Below are 12,209 nucleotides of genomic sequence, written 5' to 3'. Positions count from 1 at the left end.
TTTTTTCAATTAAAAGAAATATAAGTAGCTTTGCATTGACAGGAATGAAGCATGAAGTGTTAATACAATTCAGAGCTACACACCCCCAACCTTGAGGATGTTCAGCTTAGGGTTGTTGTTTGGGCTGGTCTTTAGAAAATGCTTAAATTAGTGACAGATAATCTTTCAGCAGGTTGACTGTTTTAGCATTGGAAACATGGAGTTTAAAGGCTTCTCTGAATCTTTTGGCTTTGCAAAACTGGAGTAGAAATCCTGAAAATGAGCCTCTCTCATAGAATATTATGGTCACTCTTCCATTTCCCCAGGTAATGATGGGAGTTGGTTGAGGGGATTGAATCTGGTGAGAGGAGAGAATAGTAAACTTCTGAATGGATGCTTCACATGCCTGGGAATGTAGTTTGTAGAAGTTTACTGCATTTGCAGATAGAATGCAAAATCTCATCCTAAATGTTTAAGCTGAAAGCATTTCAGGTTCCTTTAGGATTTGACTATTTTTCCTAGATAAACTTTAACCCTGAAGAAAACCACCACTGTTCAGAAGAAAACCATCTGGTTTACGTAAGTGACCTTTTATTTTACAAATGATGGACAGTATTCTCAGTTGGTCTGAACTGGGCTAGTTCTGTTGGCTTCAGTGAAGTTATACCAGCTTATGTGAGGGCAGCCTCAAAATATGTTGGTCGTTAAATTTAGCAAAAATATCTATGCATCCAGTTTGTTCTTACAACACCAACATAAAACTTCTTTTTTTCAAAAGTTCCAGTCCATTGTAGGTATGAATAATTAATTGGTACTTTTGTTTTCCTTATAGAAAGTATTATTCTCTGAGTTACAGGCACGGTTTTATTAATAAGCCAGACTCCCACTATCTCTGTTCTTTTTCCTCCAATATCCCTTGTGCTAGTTATTGTTAGTCACCCTACAAGTACACTAAATAGCTTCAATTTAGTGATGTGCATCTGCAACTATAAAACATCTGTCAGAGAGCCAGGTTGCTGTTTTGCTAAACACTTGCTGTTACATTTAATGCTGCATTCTGCTCTAATACCTAATACTAAAACCTTGGATGTGAGCATCATCAGACAAAGTAACTGCATAACCTTATTGCTGTTATCTTTGTGCTTTGTTCTGTGTCCCACCGGGTAGTACTATCATTGCTTGTAAGGTTATTGCTCTGCTTAAAACATAAGCTCTTCCTGGTGGGGGCTTCTCTCTGTTATGTCTGTGAACATTCATGAAACTCAATAATAATCAATCAGAGCAAAAATCAGATGCAGTCAGTTCTGTGACCGCTAAATCTGCTGCTTACCTCAGTGACAGCAAAACTCCTTTTTCCGCATGGTACTACCTTGTACCACTTGTCATGTAGCACATCCATGAAGCCATGGGACTTGTACTGGCTTATCAGCTCAGATATATTTGAGGTCAGTGGAGAGTTTGGAGGAAGGCCAATCCCATATCCTAGGAGAAAATACAGTACACAGCTAGGTTTTTTTGTTTGGCTACTCAAGAGTAGTTACTGTAAACATATTCCCCTTAGGTAGTAGTATAGCACAGCTAGTGATCAGGCTTCCAAAAATCAGGTCCAACTCTTGTGTGCTGGCTCATAAACAGAATGAAGGGGTCCAAACACAAAAGAAATTTTGCAGTACATAATGGCATTTACTCTCTCACAACTATTCAAGGAAGGAAAGGCAGAAACTTCACACGCATTATACAAAATTAGAGACCCAAAAAGTTCAGTGTGATGATATTGCAACCTGCATGCATAGGTCCTCTGACTGGTTTTAGAAATACTGCCTCTTTTCATGGGCAGATCTAGTATTTTGAAAAGGAGGGTACAGATGGTGTGACACATTGTCACCTAGAACAACACACAATGTCCTGCACTTAAACATAAGATAGAAGCTTTACTAATATGCTAGGACTCTAGAGCTATCTTTTTCAAGTTAAAATCAAAGCAAAAATAAATATATATATATTAGAATGTGCACTAATTTGCTAGATTATATATAAAGTTTAAAAAAACCCACAACAAACTAGAGAAACGTAGGCTGCCAACAGATGTTTAGGGGCCACGCTCTAACTCATGGCACTTTATACATGGTGCCATGAGTTACAGCCCCCCTGACCCAATAGAAGTTTACCTGTTGGTTCAGTGGGGCGCAAGCCTGGCTGCATGGGCCCTCAAGGAGGCTGCTGCACCACCCTTCTCACTACCCCACCCCCCTAACTCTGGCTGTCAGTGGGAGAGGGCTGGGGAGTGGAAGGAAGCAGCATGCAGGTGCTGGCTGGGCTTTGCCTGATTAGAGCTGGAGTGGGGGATGGAACAAAGCCCCCTCACCTCACTGCCTCCCCCCCCAGCTACTCTGGCTGGGGTATTGGAGGGAGCCAGGCTGGGCCTCTGAGACAAAGAAGGCTCTATTCCACTCTGGCCAGAGCTGGGGGGGAAGAGGGGGGCAAAGATGAACTGGCTGCTGCTGTTGCCATTGTCAAGAGGCCCAGGTGGAGGGAGGGAGCCCTGTCTCATCTCATGGGCCTGCCCCTGGCTTCCCCCCAATATCTAGGAGGGGGGAGTAGGGGGGAGCTGCAAGGCAAGGGGGCTCCATTTCACTCAGATCCCCCCCACCCCTCAGCTCTGGCAATGGCAAAGCTGAGCCAGCAGCTGCTGCAGCTGCTCTTAAGGAGCTTGGATGGGGGTTGGGGGAAAGGAGCCCCCATCACCTCACAGCCCCCGCAAATGTGTGTTCCCTAAGTCTTTCTGTTCTGTAGCGCCTTCACCTAATAACTGCTTTGACAAGGGTTAATTTTTCACACAATTGGCCACTTTAAAAGTGCACATGTGTTATGTCATGACTGTAGATCACTTTTAGGGGCCTGATCATACAAAAAAAAATGTAAGTTCTGTAAGCATCCATAGTCTGGAGATAGCATTTCATTAATCCTGTAGTCATTATAGTTAAATGTACATCTTTCATTCAGATTTATAAAACAAAATATAGCCTTCCTGATTGTCTTGCCAGTGCCTCTAATACTTCGTTGTCAGCCATTTCTACACGTGAGTTAATATTACCATACCTGAGTTAAGGTTTTTAGCTAGAGTTAAAAACAGTCTGAAAGTCTGTGCAATAGAAAAGAGGCATTACCAGGAATGGCTAACAAAAAGCAAAATTGACAAAGAAAGGATAATTTGAATACTGAAACATCAAGACCAGTAAAAAGAAGAGAGGATCATTAACATCTGTGAAGCAAAACAAGATTAGCAGGAATCAAGCAGATTACAATGAACCATGAATTCTACTAATCCCTCAGTATTGCCTGAATAGAAATGCCACTGCCACTGCCAGGCAGATGGGGGTTTTTTATATTTGGGCAGAACAAGAATAAAAGAGGAGGGGAGAAGAATGCAACTGCACCACAGCACCTCCCCTGGGTCCACCTCTGCCTGTTTTATGTATTCACTGCAGACCTGATTCTCACTAGGCCCTTTTACACCACTCAGGCAGTACAGAAGGACCTTGAATGGTGAGCTAATGGTGCCTACTTTCAGGTCTCTTTATAGTGTATCACAATGGAAGTTGGCATTTGTAAAAATGGGAACATAGCCCTATATATGTCTTGATTGGAAAGCATATATATCTTACAGGTGCAGATAGTATTGTATATCAGTACTTGGTAAGCATGCTTTCCATTAACACTGGCTGCATCTACATGAGGCGCTGACTGCACAGTCATTATTGCGCAGTCATTTAGTACTTATGTAAGTACTGAAAGTACTAAATGACTGCGCAGTAACCAGAGTTACTGTGCAATATCGCTGCCAAATGTCTTTTTTGTGATGCTGACTGTGCAGTAGCCCAAGACTATTGCACAGTAGCATTGCATCACGCTTTCTGCCATGGGACGCTACTGCACATAGACGCGGACACTGAGACTCTTTCACAGTCCTCTGGCAGCATACAGGAACTTTAAAAGGACGTAAATATAGATTACATCCATTTCGTTATCTCTTTTTCTTGCTCTTTCAGAGTGCTGTAAAAGGGCCTTGGCATAAATGAAAATCAGGTTCTATGAGTACTGACTGCCACAATTAGAAAGCCAAAACCAAAACCTCATTTTTAGGGGCAATGGGGAGGCTTAAGAAGCAAATTTTCACCCTTAAAACATGTAGTTGCGCATATTAAATGTGTCATTATATAAACAACTAATTCACCAGTAGAAAGTTTGCTAGTTACTTTGTATCTATCATTTTGGCACATTTGGTTTTAGTTTGTCCACACCTGAAATAGGAGCCTGCTTTGACAAGGATTATACCAAACTAGTTCAGGGGCAAAGATGGAGGATGTGAACTGAAAACTGGGAGGCAGACTGCGGCACCAGTGTCCTGCTACTTAGCAAAGGCAGGCAACCCTGTGGCTTACACAGCTATGAGGTTAATAGTGTCTTTGCCTTTTTGTGTATTACAACTCAAATTTCTAACAACTGCCTGTAGGCAGAAGACAGAGCATTGACTTGGACTTGAGCTTGAGTTTTACCCTTGGCTTTCCTGTTGGTTTGTTGGGTGACCTTGGGCCGTTCAGTTCATCACTTTGTGGCTCAGTTTCCCCATTTTTAAAATGGGAATGTTGTCTCTATAAAGTTCTATTGCTGTAAGAGCTTATACATGATTGAGCTGATATTACTTTGTTCTCAAAGTTGCTGCAGCTTCTATAGCAGAGCTCTATGAGAAAAAAAGACTGTCTTATTTTTCAATAATTTTTGTGGGGGAGAGAAGAATAGTGTATTACTCTTTAATCCAAAATAAAAATTATTCAGACTGGAAATACATGTATGGGAAAACAGGAAGTCCAGCACAAAGTAACATGTGTAATTAGAGGTGATGCGTAGGGGGTGCACTCAGGTGCATGCACACCCCCTGAGTGTCACAGTGTATCCCCTGCAAAAAGGTGCTGCGACTCTGAGGGCGGTGCCTGCAAGTGGTTGCCACTTGCCACCCCACCACTGACATGGCCGGCGGTGCCTGTGGGTGGTCCACAATCCCCACTGGCCAACATTGCTGGTGGCAGCTGTAGATGGTTGCAATGGCAGCGCGGTGGCAGTAAGCGGGGGAGCTCCCGCAGATGCCTCTGATACTGTCAGCAGCTGTGGGTGGTTGCCGACCCTTGGTTGGTGCTCGCCACCCCGCTCCCCCACTGCCTACAGTACTGGAGGCATCTGTGAGAGCTCCCCTGCTTACTGCCACCATGCTCCCATTGCCACTGTGCCTCCCTCAGCCACTGGGGACACACACTGTTCATGTGTAATCTATGTCATTTTTTTCCTGTGAATTATTTATTCACCAAAAGTATAATATTTGGATAGCTGAAACTTAACAAATTGAGGTTAAACTTGATGAAAAGTTTCAGTCCAAAAGAAAATGTTTTTAAAAAAAATAAAATTGTTTCAATGTTTCTGAAATGTGTTGTGTTTGGGCATTTGTAATCAAAGCAAAAGAACAAAGGACTTGCTGTACAATGCAAGTGGAGGAGGTGGTAGATCTGTTTTTAACTAATAGCTCAGTAGTTAGTGCACTCGCTTAGAATGTGGAAGACCTAGATTCACATCTTCTGACTCAAGAAAATTGAATACACATCTCCTATGTCCAAGGAAGATGCCCTAACTCTCTCTCTCTCTGGCTCAGTGTTTACTTATGTATGTAAGTGAAATAGCTTCAGTGGAGAATAAAACTCAACTCCAGAATAGTAGGCAGTCTGGTTGTTGGGGCACCTTTTTTTTCAAGTTGGCAAAGGTGTGGATTCAAGCCCACTCAGGCAAGAGAAGTAGCTAAACCCACTCTCACCATCTGGATGAGTATCAGAATTACAGGGAAAAGTGTGGTTTGTGAATTTATCTCTGTATTTATTTATTTTGTCCAAAGAAAAAACATTTTGTTTGACTTGAAACTTTTTTTCTCAGTCTGCTTGGTTTTATTAAGAAAAGTTGAAAGAAAAGACTGGGACAGGTTGCAGCCATGTTGATCTGCAGGCAAAAGTAATCAGAACTCTTGGGGAGGTGATATTGTTTATTAGACCAACTGGATAGGTGCAAAGAAGGCTTTACTGTCAAGCTTTCGGGTACATACATCCTTCCTCAAGCATAGGAGAGTGCAAAGATTGTAAAATATCTCCCAGGTGGAAATGAAAATTCATATTCATACAGAAAAGACTATTTCAGGTTTAAAAATCACTAATTTATTCTATTCCAGAACCGGATTTCCCAGTATATTGGAATTTTTTTTTATCGTCATTTTTTCAGTTTGATCACAGGAAAAAATCAGCTATGTACACAGGCTTAACTATACTTATTTGGTTAAGTTTGATGCTACAGGAAAGTTTCCTAAAAGTTTTCTTTTTAACTTTAGAGGCTTTGAGGTTCGGCAAGCATGCAGATATATCAGTGGAACTAATCATTCTCAAATAGCAGCTCAATTCTGTTTAAATTTATGGGTTGATGGGCAAATCATTATAACACATTCTGTCTGTGTGTGTTGCAGGGGAGTTGGGAAGAGGGAAAATGGATTGCTTTCCACTGAAGTAGTGTAGTATGAAATGGGAACAACCAGCAGAAAGTGCAATAAGAAATTTTCAGCTGTAGCTTAAAGTTGCTGCCTTTTCTGCCCTTAGATGGAATAATTAATGTGGAACACCTGACTCTGAGTTTTGCCAGTTCTGGTAAAGGTCACTTTGCCTTAAAATATGGTGACAAGTTTGATTGTTTTTGGAAGGAAGTGGGCGAGAAGGTGGGGGAGAGGAAAGAGGGAAATCGTTTTGTTTGACCATCCATCAGAAAAGTGAATCCCAACGTCTAATATGGCTGCTAACATGTTCTTGAATGGTGAAGTCTATTGCTTACATCTTTCTGGCTGCCTTTGAAGCTTTGTGTCACTATTAATATACTGGGAAATACAGTTGTGGAATAGAATGAATTAGTGATTTTTAAATCAGGCTTTGGCTTTCATTGAAACTTTGCTTGAACCGAAATGATGGGAACCTATTTTGATGTGTGAGTGGAGTGAACTTGCGAAGCAGGGAGCACAAAGTAGGATCACTTGGGTTACCAATAGCTAGCTTGAGTAGAGACTGTTTCAGGAGCTAAGTTAGTTACACCCCTGGGAAAGACGCACAGAAAAACTCAAAATTATGTGCAGGAAAACTCGCAATTAATTTTTTAAAAATTTTTTATTACCGATTAAACTAAACATAACGTTATTTGAACCTTCTTTAGAAATATATGCAGATACTTTGTATGGTTGGAGGGTGGGTGTAGGGTATGTGTGTGCATGAAGGGATTTGTGAAGGTGTCGGGGGGATGTGGGTTTGTGGATGGGTGTGGAATATGTGGGGAGGTTGTGAAGGGGTGTGGGATTTGTTGGGGGGTGTGGGGTTTGTGAAGGGGTGTGGATGTGTATGGGAGGTTATGGGGGGGATTTCTGAAGGTGTAGGGGCATGGGTTTGGGGTTTGTGGACAGGTGTGGGGGTGTGGGTTTTGTGAGGGCATCATGAAGGGGGGGGGGGCTGTAGGTAGGTATGGGCCTGCCATCACACATCCATCCCCTACATGGTGTATTGCCCCTGCCACTGGTGGTTCAGCAGTAGCAGGCAGCGGGCCCTTGGGAAGCTCATGGCAGTGGCAGGCAAAGCCCTCAGTGTCACACCTCTGGTGGAGTCGCAGGGCCTGAATGTGCTGGCACAGAGCCAGCCTAGCCCTTTAAGGCTGACTCTGTGCCTCCATGTGGGACTTCCAGCACTCCAGTACGAAGCTGCATGTGAAGGCAGTCGGGAGCCTGCCCAGCCTAATGGCTTATGACTCTATGCCTCCATCTGCGGCTTCCTGCCCAGTTCAATGATGCATGGCTCCAGGTCTACACACCAGCCTTCCATGTGGGGCTTCCAGCGCTCCAGTAGGAAGCTGCACATGGAGGCATGAAGTCATGTGCCATTGGGCTGGGTGGGCTCTGTGCCTCCACAGGTGGCTTCCTGCTGGAATGCTGGAAGCTGTATGTGGAGACATGGAGCAAGCCAGCCTGGCCCCATGGCACGTGGCACACACCCACCCACATATACCGTCATGCCCACCCCTCCTCCTGCAGGCTAGAGCTCCCCTCCCCACTTACCCAGGTGTCCAGTCGCATAGCTCTGGGCCTCCACATCGTGGAGGGGGAGGCACAGAGCCCACTATGGTTAAATTATGCAAAACTATGTGTGGTCATGCCTGTTATGTGCAAAATTGCATGGGCACATAATTGCATAATTCCCCAGGAAGTAATTAGTTCATCCTGAACCATGAAGCAAAACTGCTCTCCTCACTTAGGCTGACAGTGGTGTATTTTCCAGGTATAAGGCTAAGTCTTATTCCCTGAGCCAAGAGTAAGTACTTTGTACCTCATGCAGTGTGACCCACAGGGGTTGGAAAAGTAATCCTTCCCCCAAGCAGAGATGACAGACTTAAGGCAATGGTAGCCCACAGATGTTGGGAGAGTCATGGGGAACTGGCCAATGGATGTACATAGTTATGGACTGCTAGCCTCAACCATTTCTTATGCTATCCCTTCTCACTTCCAACAGTGCAGAAATAGTCCGGGGGGGGGAGGGGGAACACAGTTAACTGGGGCACAAGGGTCGCCAGTGTCTTGTCTGATCTCCTGAGATCCTGCTTCCCCATCAACTCTGTGTGGACAGATTCTGATACCTTGAAGACTATCTATTCCTATACGGAAAAGGCAGAATTTTCCCCACTGTCACAGATAAATCCCTGGTAGGATTCTGCTCATATGAGCAAATACCATGATACTCAATGTTTGTAGTCCAAACCACTCCGAGAAGAGTAAGTATTATATTTGATTAAATTATTATACATCATGTCAAAACTATTTGTTTTGCATGGGCAACTCCCCTAAGACACAAAGTGCCTCTTACAGGAGTCTGTATTCTGTTACTGTATTGACTAACCAGAGATTAAATATTTAGATGCTAAAGCTCTTTGGAGTATATACTGTCTTTTTGCTCTGTTCTTGTACAGTGCCAAGCACTGTGGGATCCTGGCTCATGACCAGGGTTTATAGACAGCAGTGCAATAACACCACTGCCACCACTGTGTCCCCATAGCAATGTACAATGCCAGCAATTTGAAAGCTGACATAAAAACAGTGCAAAAACAAATAGGATGGATCTGAGTTCCTCTGAAGCGAGTGGGAGTTTTGTTGTTGATTTCAAGATTTCATCCACAATCTATTCTTCTGATTCATTATTTGCAATGCTGGCAAGTAGAGCCTATTGGAAAGAGAAAGTTATTATACAAAACCAATTACTACCTTCGATGGCAAATGGTTTCCCCACAGTCAAAAGTTTGCAGTCAGCATCTATTGACACTTCATAATCTAGGAGTGCTTTATCCATGATGAAGGCATCGAGTTTCTCTGGATCATTTCTGTGTTCAAGATCAAAGCAAGAAACACAAAATTATTTAATACCATTGTAACAGGGGGTCTACCAGGGCCCATCTCTGCGAGGCCCACCCATCTGTTCTTGGGCTAACCGCCTGCCTTCTCTCCTGCCATGTCTTAGTCTTAATTGATTAATTAATAGAGGTAATTAGGTGGGAGGCTACCCATTTTCTGCCCTGCTGCTAGGGGGCACTATGTGCAGCTCCATTCCTCCCCTACACTGCAGCCCAAGCCTCACTGATGACATCATGATGTTCTCATACATGCCAGTCCCCCACAATGGGCCCCAGAATCCTACTGTAAGACCCTACCTGGGTTCCTCCCTTCAGGCGGACTCTGCCACCATCATACCACACCATATATCACCCTGCCATTGGTTCCTCTTGGGGTATGGTCCCTTCACTGGGACCTTCAGCTCACACTAGCCCTGGCCCACCTCCAGGCCAGTCGGGACCCCAGTCCCCTGGCTCTTGGGCATCCCTGTCGGTGGGCCTCCTTGCCCTTCTGACCCTCCTGGTCCTGGCCCCTGCCTGGGCCAGTCGGGGAAGCTCTGGGAGGCCCTGATGTATGACCCATACTTTTATCCCGGGGTCCCCCTCTCTGGGTCCTCCTTCACGGACGTGGGGAGCTGGGGTACCTCACACCATAACTGATGCCTCAGGGTCTCACAGGAGACTCACTCCCCCCCTGGGCAGCAGGTTGTGGTACTATGACTGGTGTCATCTTTGACCCACACTCTGCCTCCCAATGGTGGAGGACTTATTGGGGTCAGGGCTCAGCTCTCGCTCTCTCTGGCTGAGACACCTCTCCCTTTACAGGGCTCCACATCACCCTCTATGTGGGGGTTCTGATCACTGCCCCCTCTCACTATGGTTCCACAGCACTGGCCCCTTCTCAACTGGGGCTCAGATGTCATATTTGGCCCAAACTCTGCCTCCCAGGATTGGAGGTCTTACTGGGATCGGGACTCAGCTCTCTCACCCTCTGGCTAAGCACCCCCCCCCACACACACACACTGGGGGCTCCCCAGCATTGGCCACCCCCCACACACTGGGGGCTCCCCAGTGCTCATAACGCCTCTTTTACTCAGGGTCTCGGGGCTTCCCTCCACAGGTGGGCTCAGGTGGCCACAGCCATGCCTGGCCCCAACTCTCCTCCTCAGGGTCTGAAACCCCCACAAGTACCTCCAGTGTACTGCGACCCACCCTAAGGTGAGGGCTAGGGGTTAAAGCGCGCCAACCCGCCTTTCACCGGGGTGATCACTGGCCTGGCATTTCCTGGGGGCTCCTGCACCACTGGGAGCCTCACCAGGCCATCCACTCCTGGCAGGGTGTAGTTTCTGGTTGTTCCCAGGACCAGGAGCCTCCTACCATCCCCTATAGCTCCTCCCTTATCTCCAGATGAAACTAGTAGCCCTCAGGCCAGGCAATATTGTTGCCTCTCCTCCAGCAGAGGAACTGCCTTGTTTATATGGGCAGCCCTGAACCTAAAATGGCTGCCCTCATTAGGCACCTGGAGGCTGCCAGCTCCAGGGCCTTAAAGTGGCAGGCACACATAGTGCCCTGCCACAACCATGAACTGCTCCTCACTTGTGCTCCTTGGTACAATATTTATCTGACTTCATTCTAAGGAAGTGTTTGATGTGAACACAATACAAACCCAAATGCAAACCTAATTTATAAGAAGTGTAAAAGACAGGACTCAGAGGCTATTGGTGTAAACAGATAATTGATTTAAATATCAAGGGCAAAAGGGTTCATTTTCCTGGCAGCATTTTGGGGTGGAGATGGCAGAATAAAATTATATGTGCATGTAGAGATGCAGTTCTAGCTGGCTTGCTGTCTGCTTTCAGACCAGAGGAAGGAGAATGCAATAGACTAAGAATCAAATCCAGCTGCTCTTATAGTGTCAAAGCACAGGGGCAGAGGAGATCAAAATCTCTAACGTGCTGGCCTAAGTATTATTTTCCTGTGCTTTTCCTAGAGTCAGTCTGCACTATGGTTAAAATGAAGGCTGGGCAAATTCTACAAAAGCTTTTACATGAATGCAGGTTTCAGTTCTTAAACGAATAGCCGTTATTCAGACTTGCTTTGCTTTTGCATTCACTCCCCATGAACACTTGGGTCATTGAAGGTTACGAGTGTAAACATACAAGGCCCTCTCTACACAAACCCCACACACACATCCCCACCCCCGACACACACCCATAGCCAGATGTGCATGGCAGGAGGCACAATTGTGGGATTGCACATTAGATTGCATTGCATCTTATTGCTGGTGAAAGGGAACCCAATCATAGATTCCCCCTTCACCAGCAAGAAGCAGGCTCCTGTGGCTGGGAGCCCCCTTAGTTTCACATACCCCCAAGTCATACAGGATTCATGCACCCCTGAGCCCTGGGGAACACAGCCACTGTGATTCCCAGTGTCTGGGGGTTTTGCACAGGGCATGATGGTGCTCTTCTGCAGCTGGGAGCCCTGTCAGCTGATAGGGCTCCCGGCTGCAGGGGAGACCCTGCTATATGCGCAAACTGAAACTCAATAGCAACCAGCTATAAAGTTAGTACACCTTTTTTAAGTCTAACTTTATAGCTGGTATTATGAGAAGCTACCTGTGTAAAGTAGTTTCATAATTTCTAGTGTCGGAAGGGACCTGAGTAGATCATCTAGTCCGACCCCCTGCCATGGCAGGAAAGAGTACTGGGGTCAAATGACCCCAGCAAGATGTT

General features: G+C 45.3%; 1 protein-coding gene across 1 annotated transcript in view; it reads right to left on the bottom strand.

Annotated features, from left to right (window-relative positions):
- GRIN3A (glutamate ionotropic receptor NMDA type subunit 3A) overlaps positions 1–12,209 on the bottom strand; it is a 143,599-nt gene that overhangs the window by 21,885 nt on the left and 109,505 nt on the right. The window contains exons 7-8 of the mRNA XM_019554725.1: positions 9,350–9,465; positions 1,310–1,461 (exon numbers count right to left, since the gene is read on the bottom strand). Coding sequence (XP_019410270.1) covers positions 1,310–1,461; positions 9,350–9,465 — 268 coding nt within the window. The remainder of the gene's footprint in view (positions 1–1,309; positions 1,462–9,349; positions 9,466–12,209) is intronic.

This window comes from Crocodylus porosus, unplaced genomic scaffold (genome assembly GCF_001723895.1).
Source record: "Crocodylus porosus isolate Cpor-Errol unplaced genomic scaffold, CroPor_comp1, whole genome shotgun sequence".
Lineage (NCBI taxonomy): Eukaryota > Metazoa > Chordata > Crocodylia > Crocodylidae > Crocodylus > Crocodylus porosus.
Note: the sequence above shows the minus strand (reverse complement) of the source record. Positions and strands in the feature narration are given on the sequence as shown.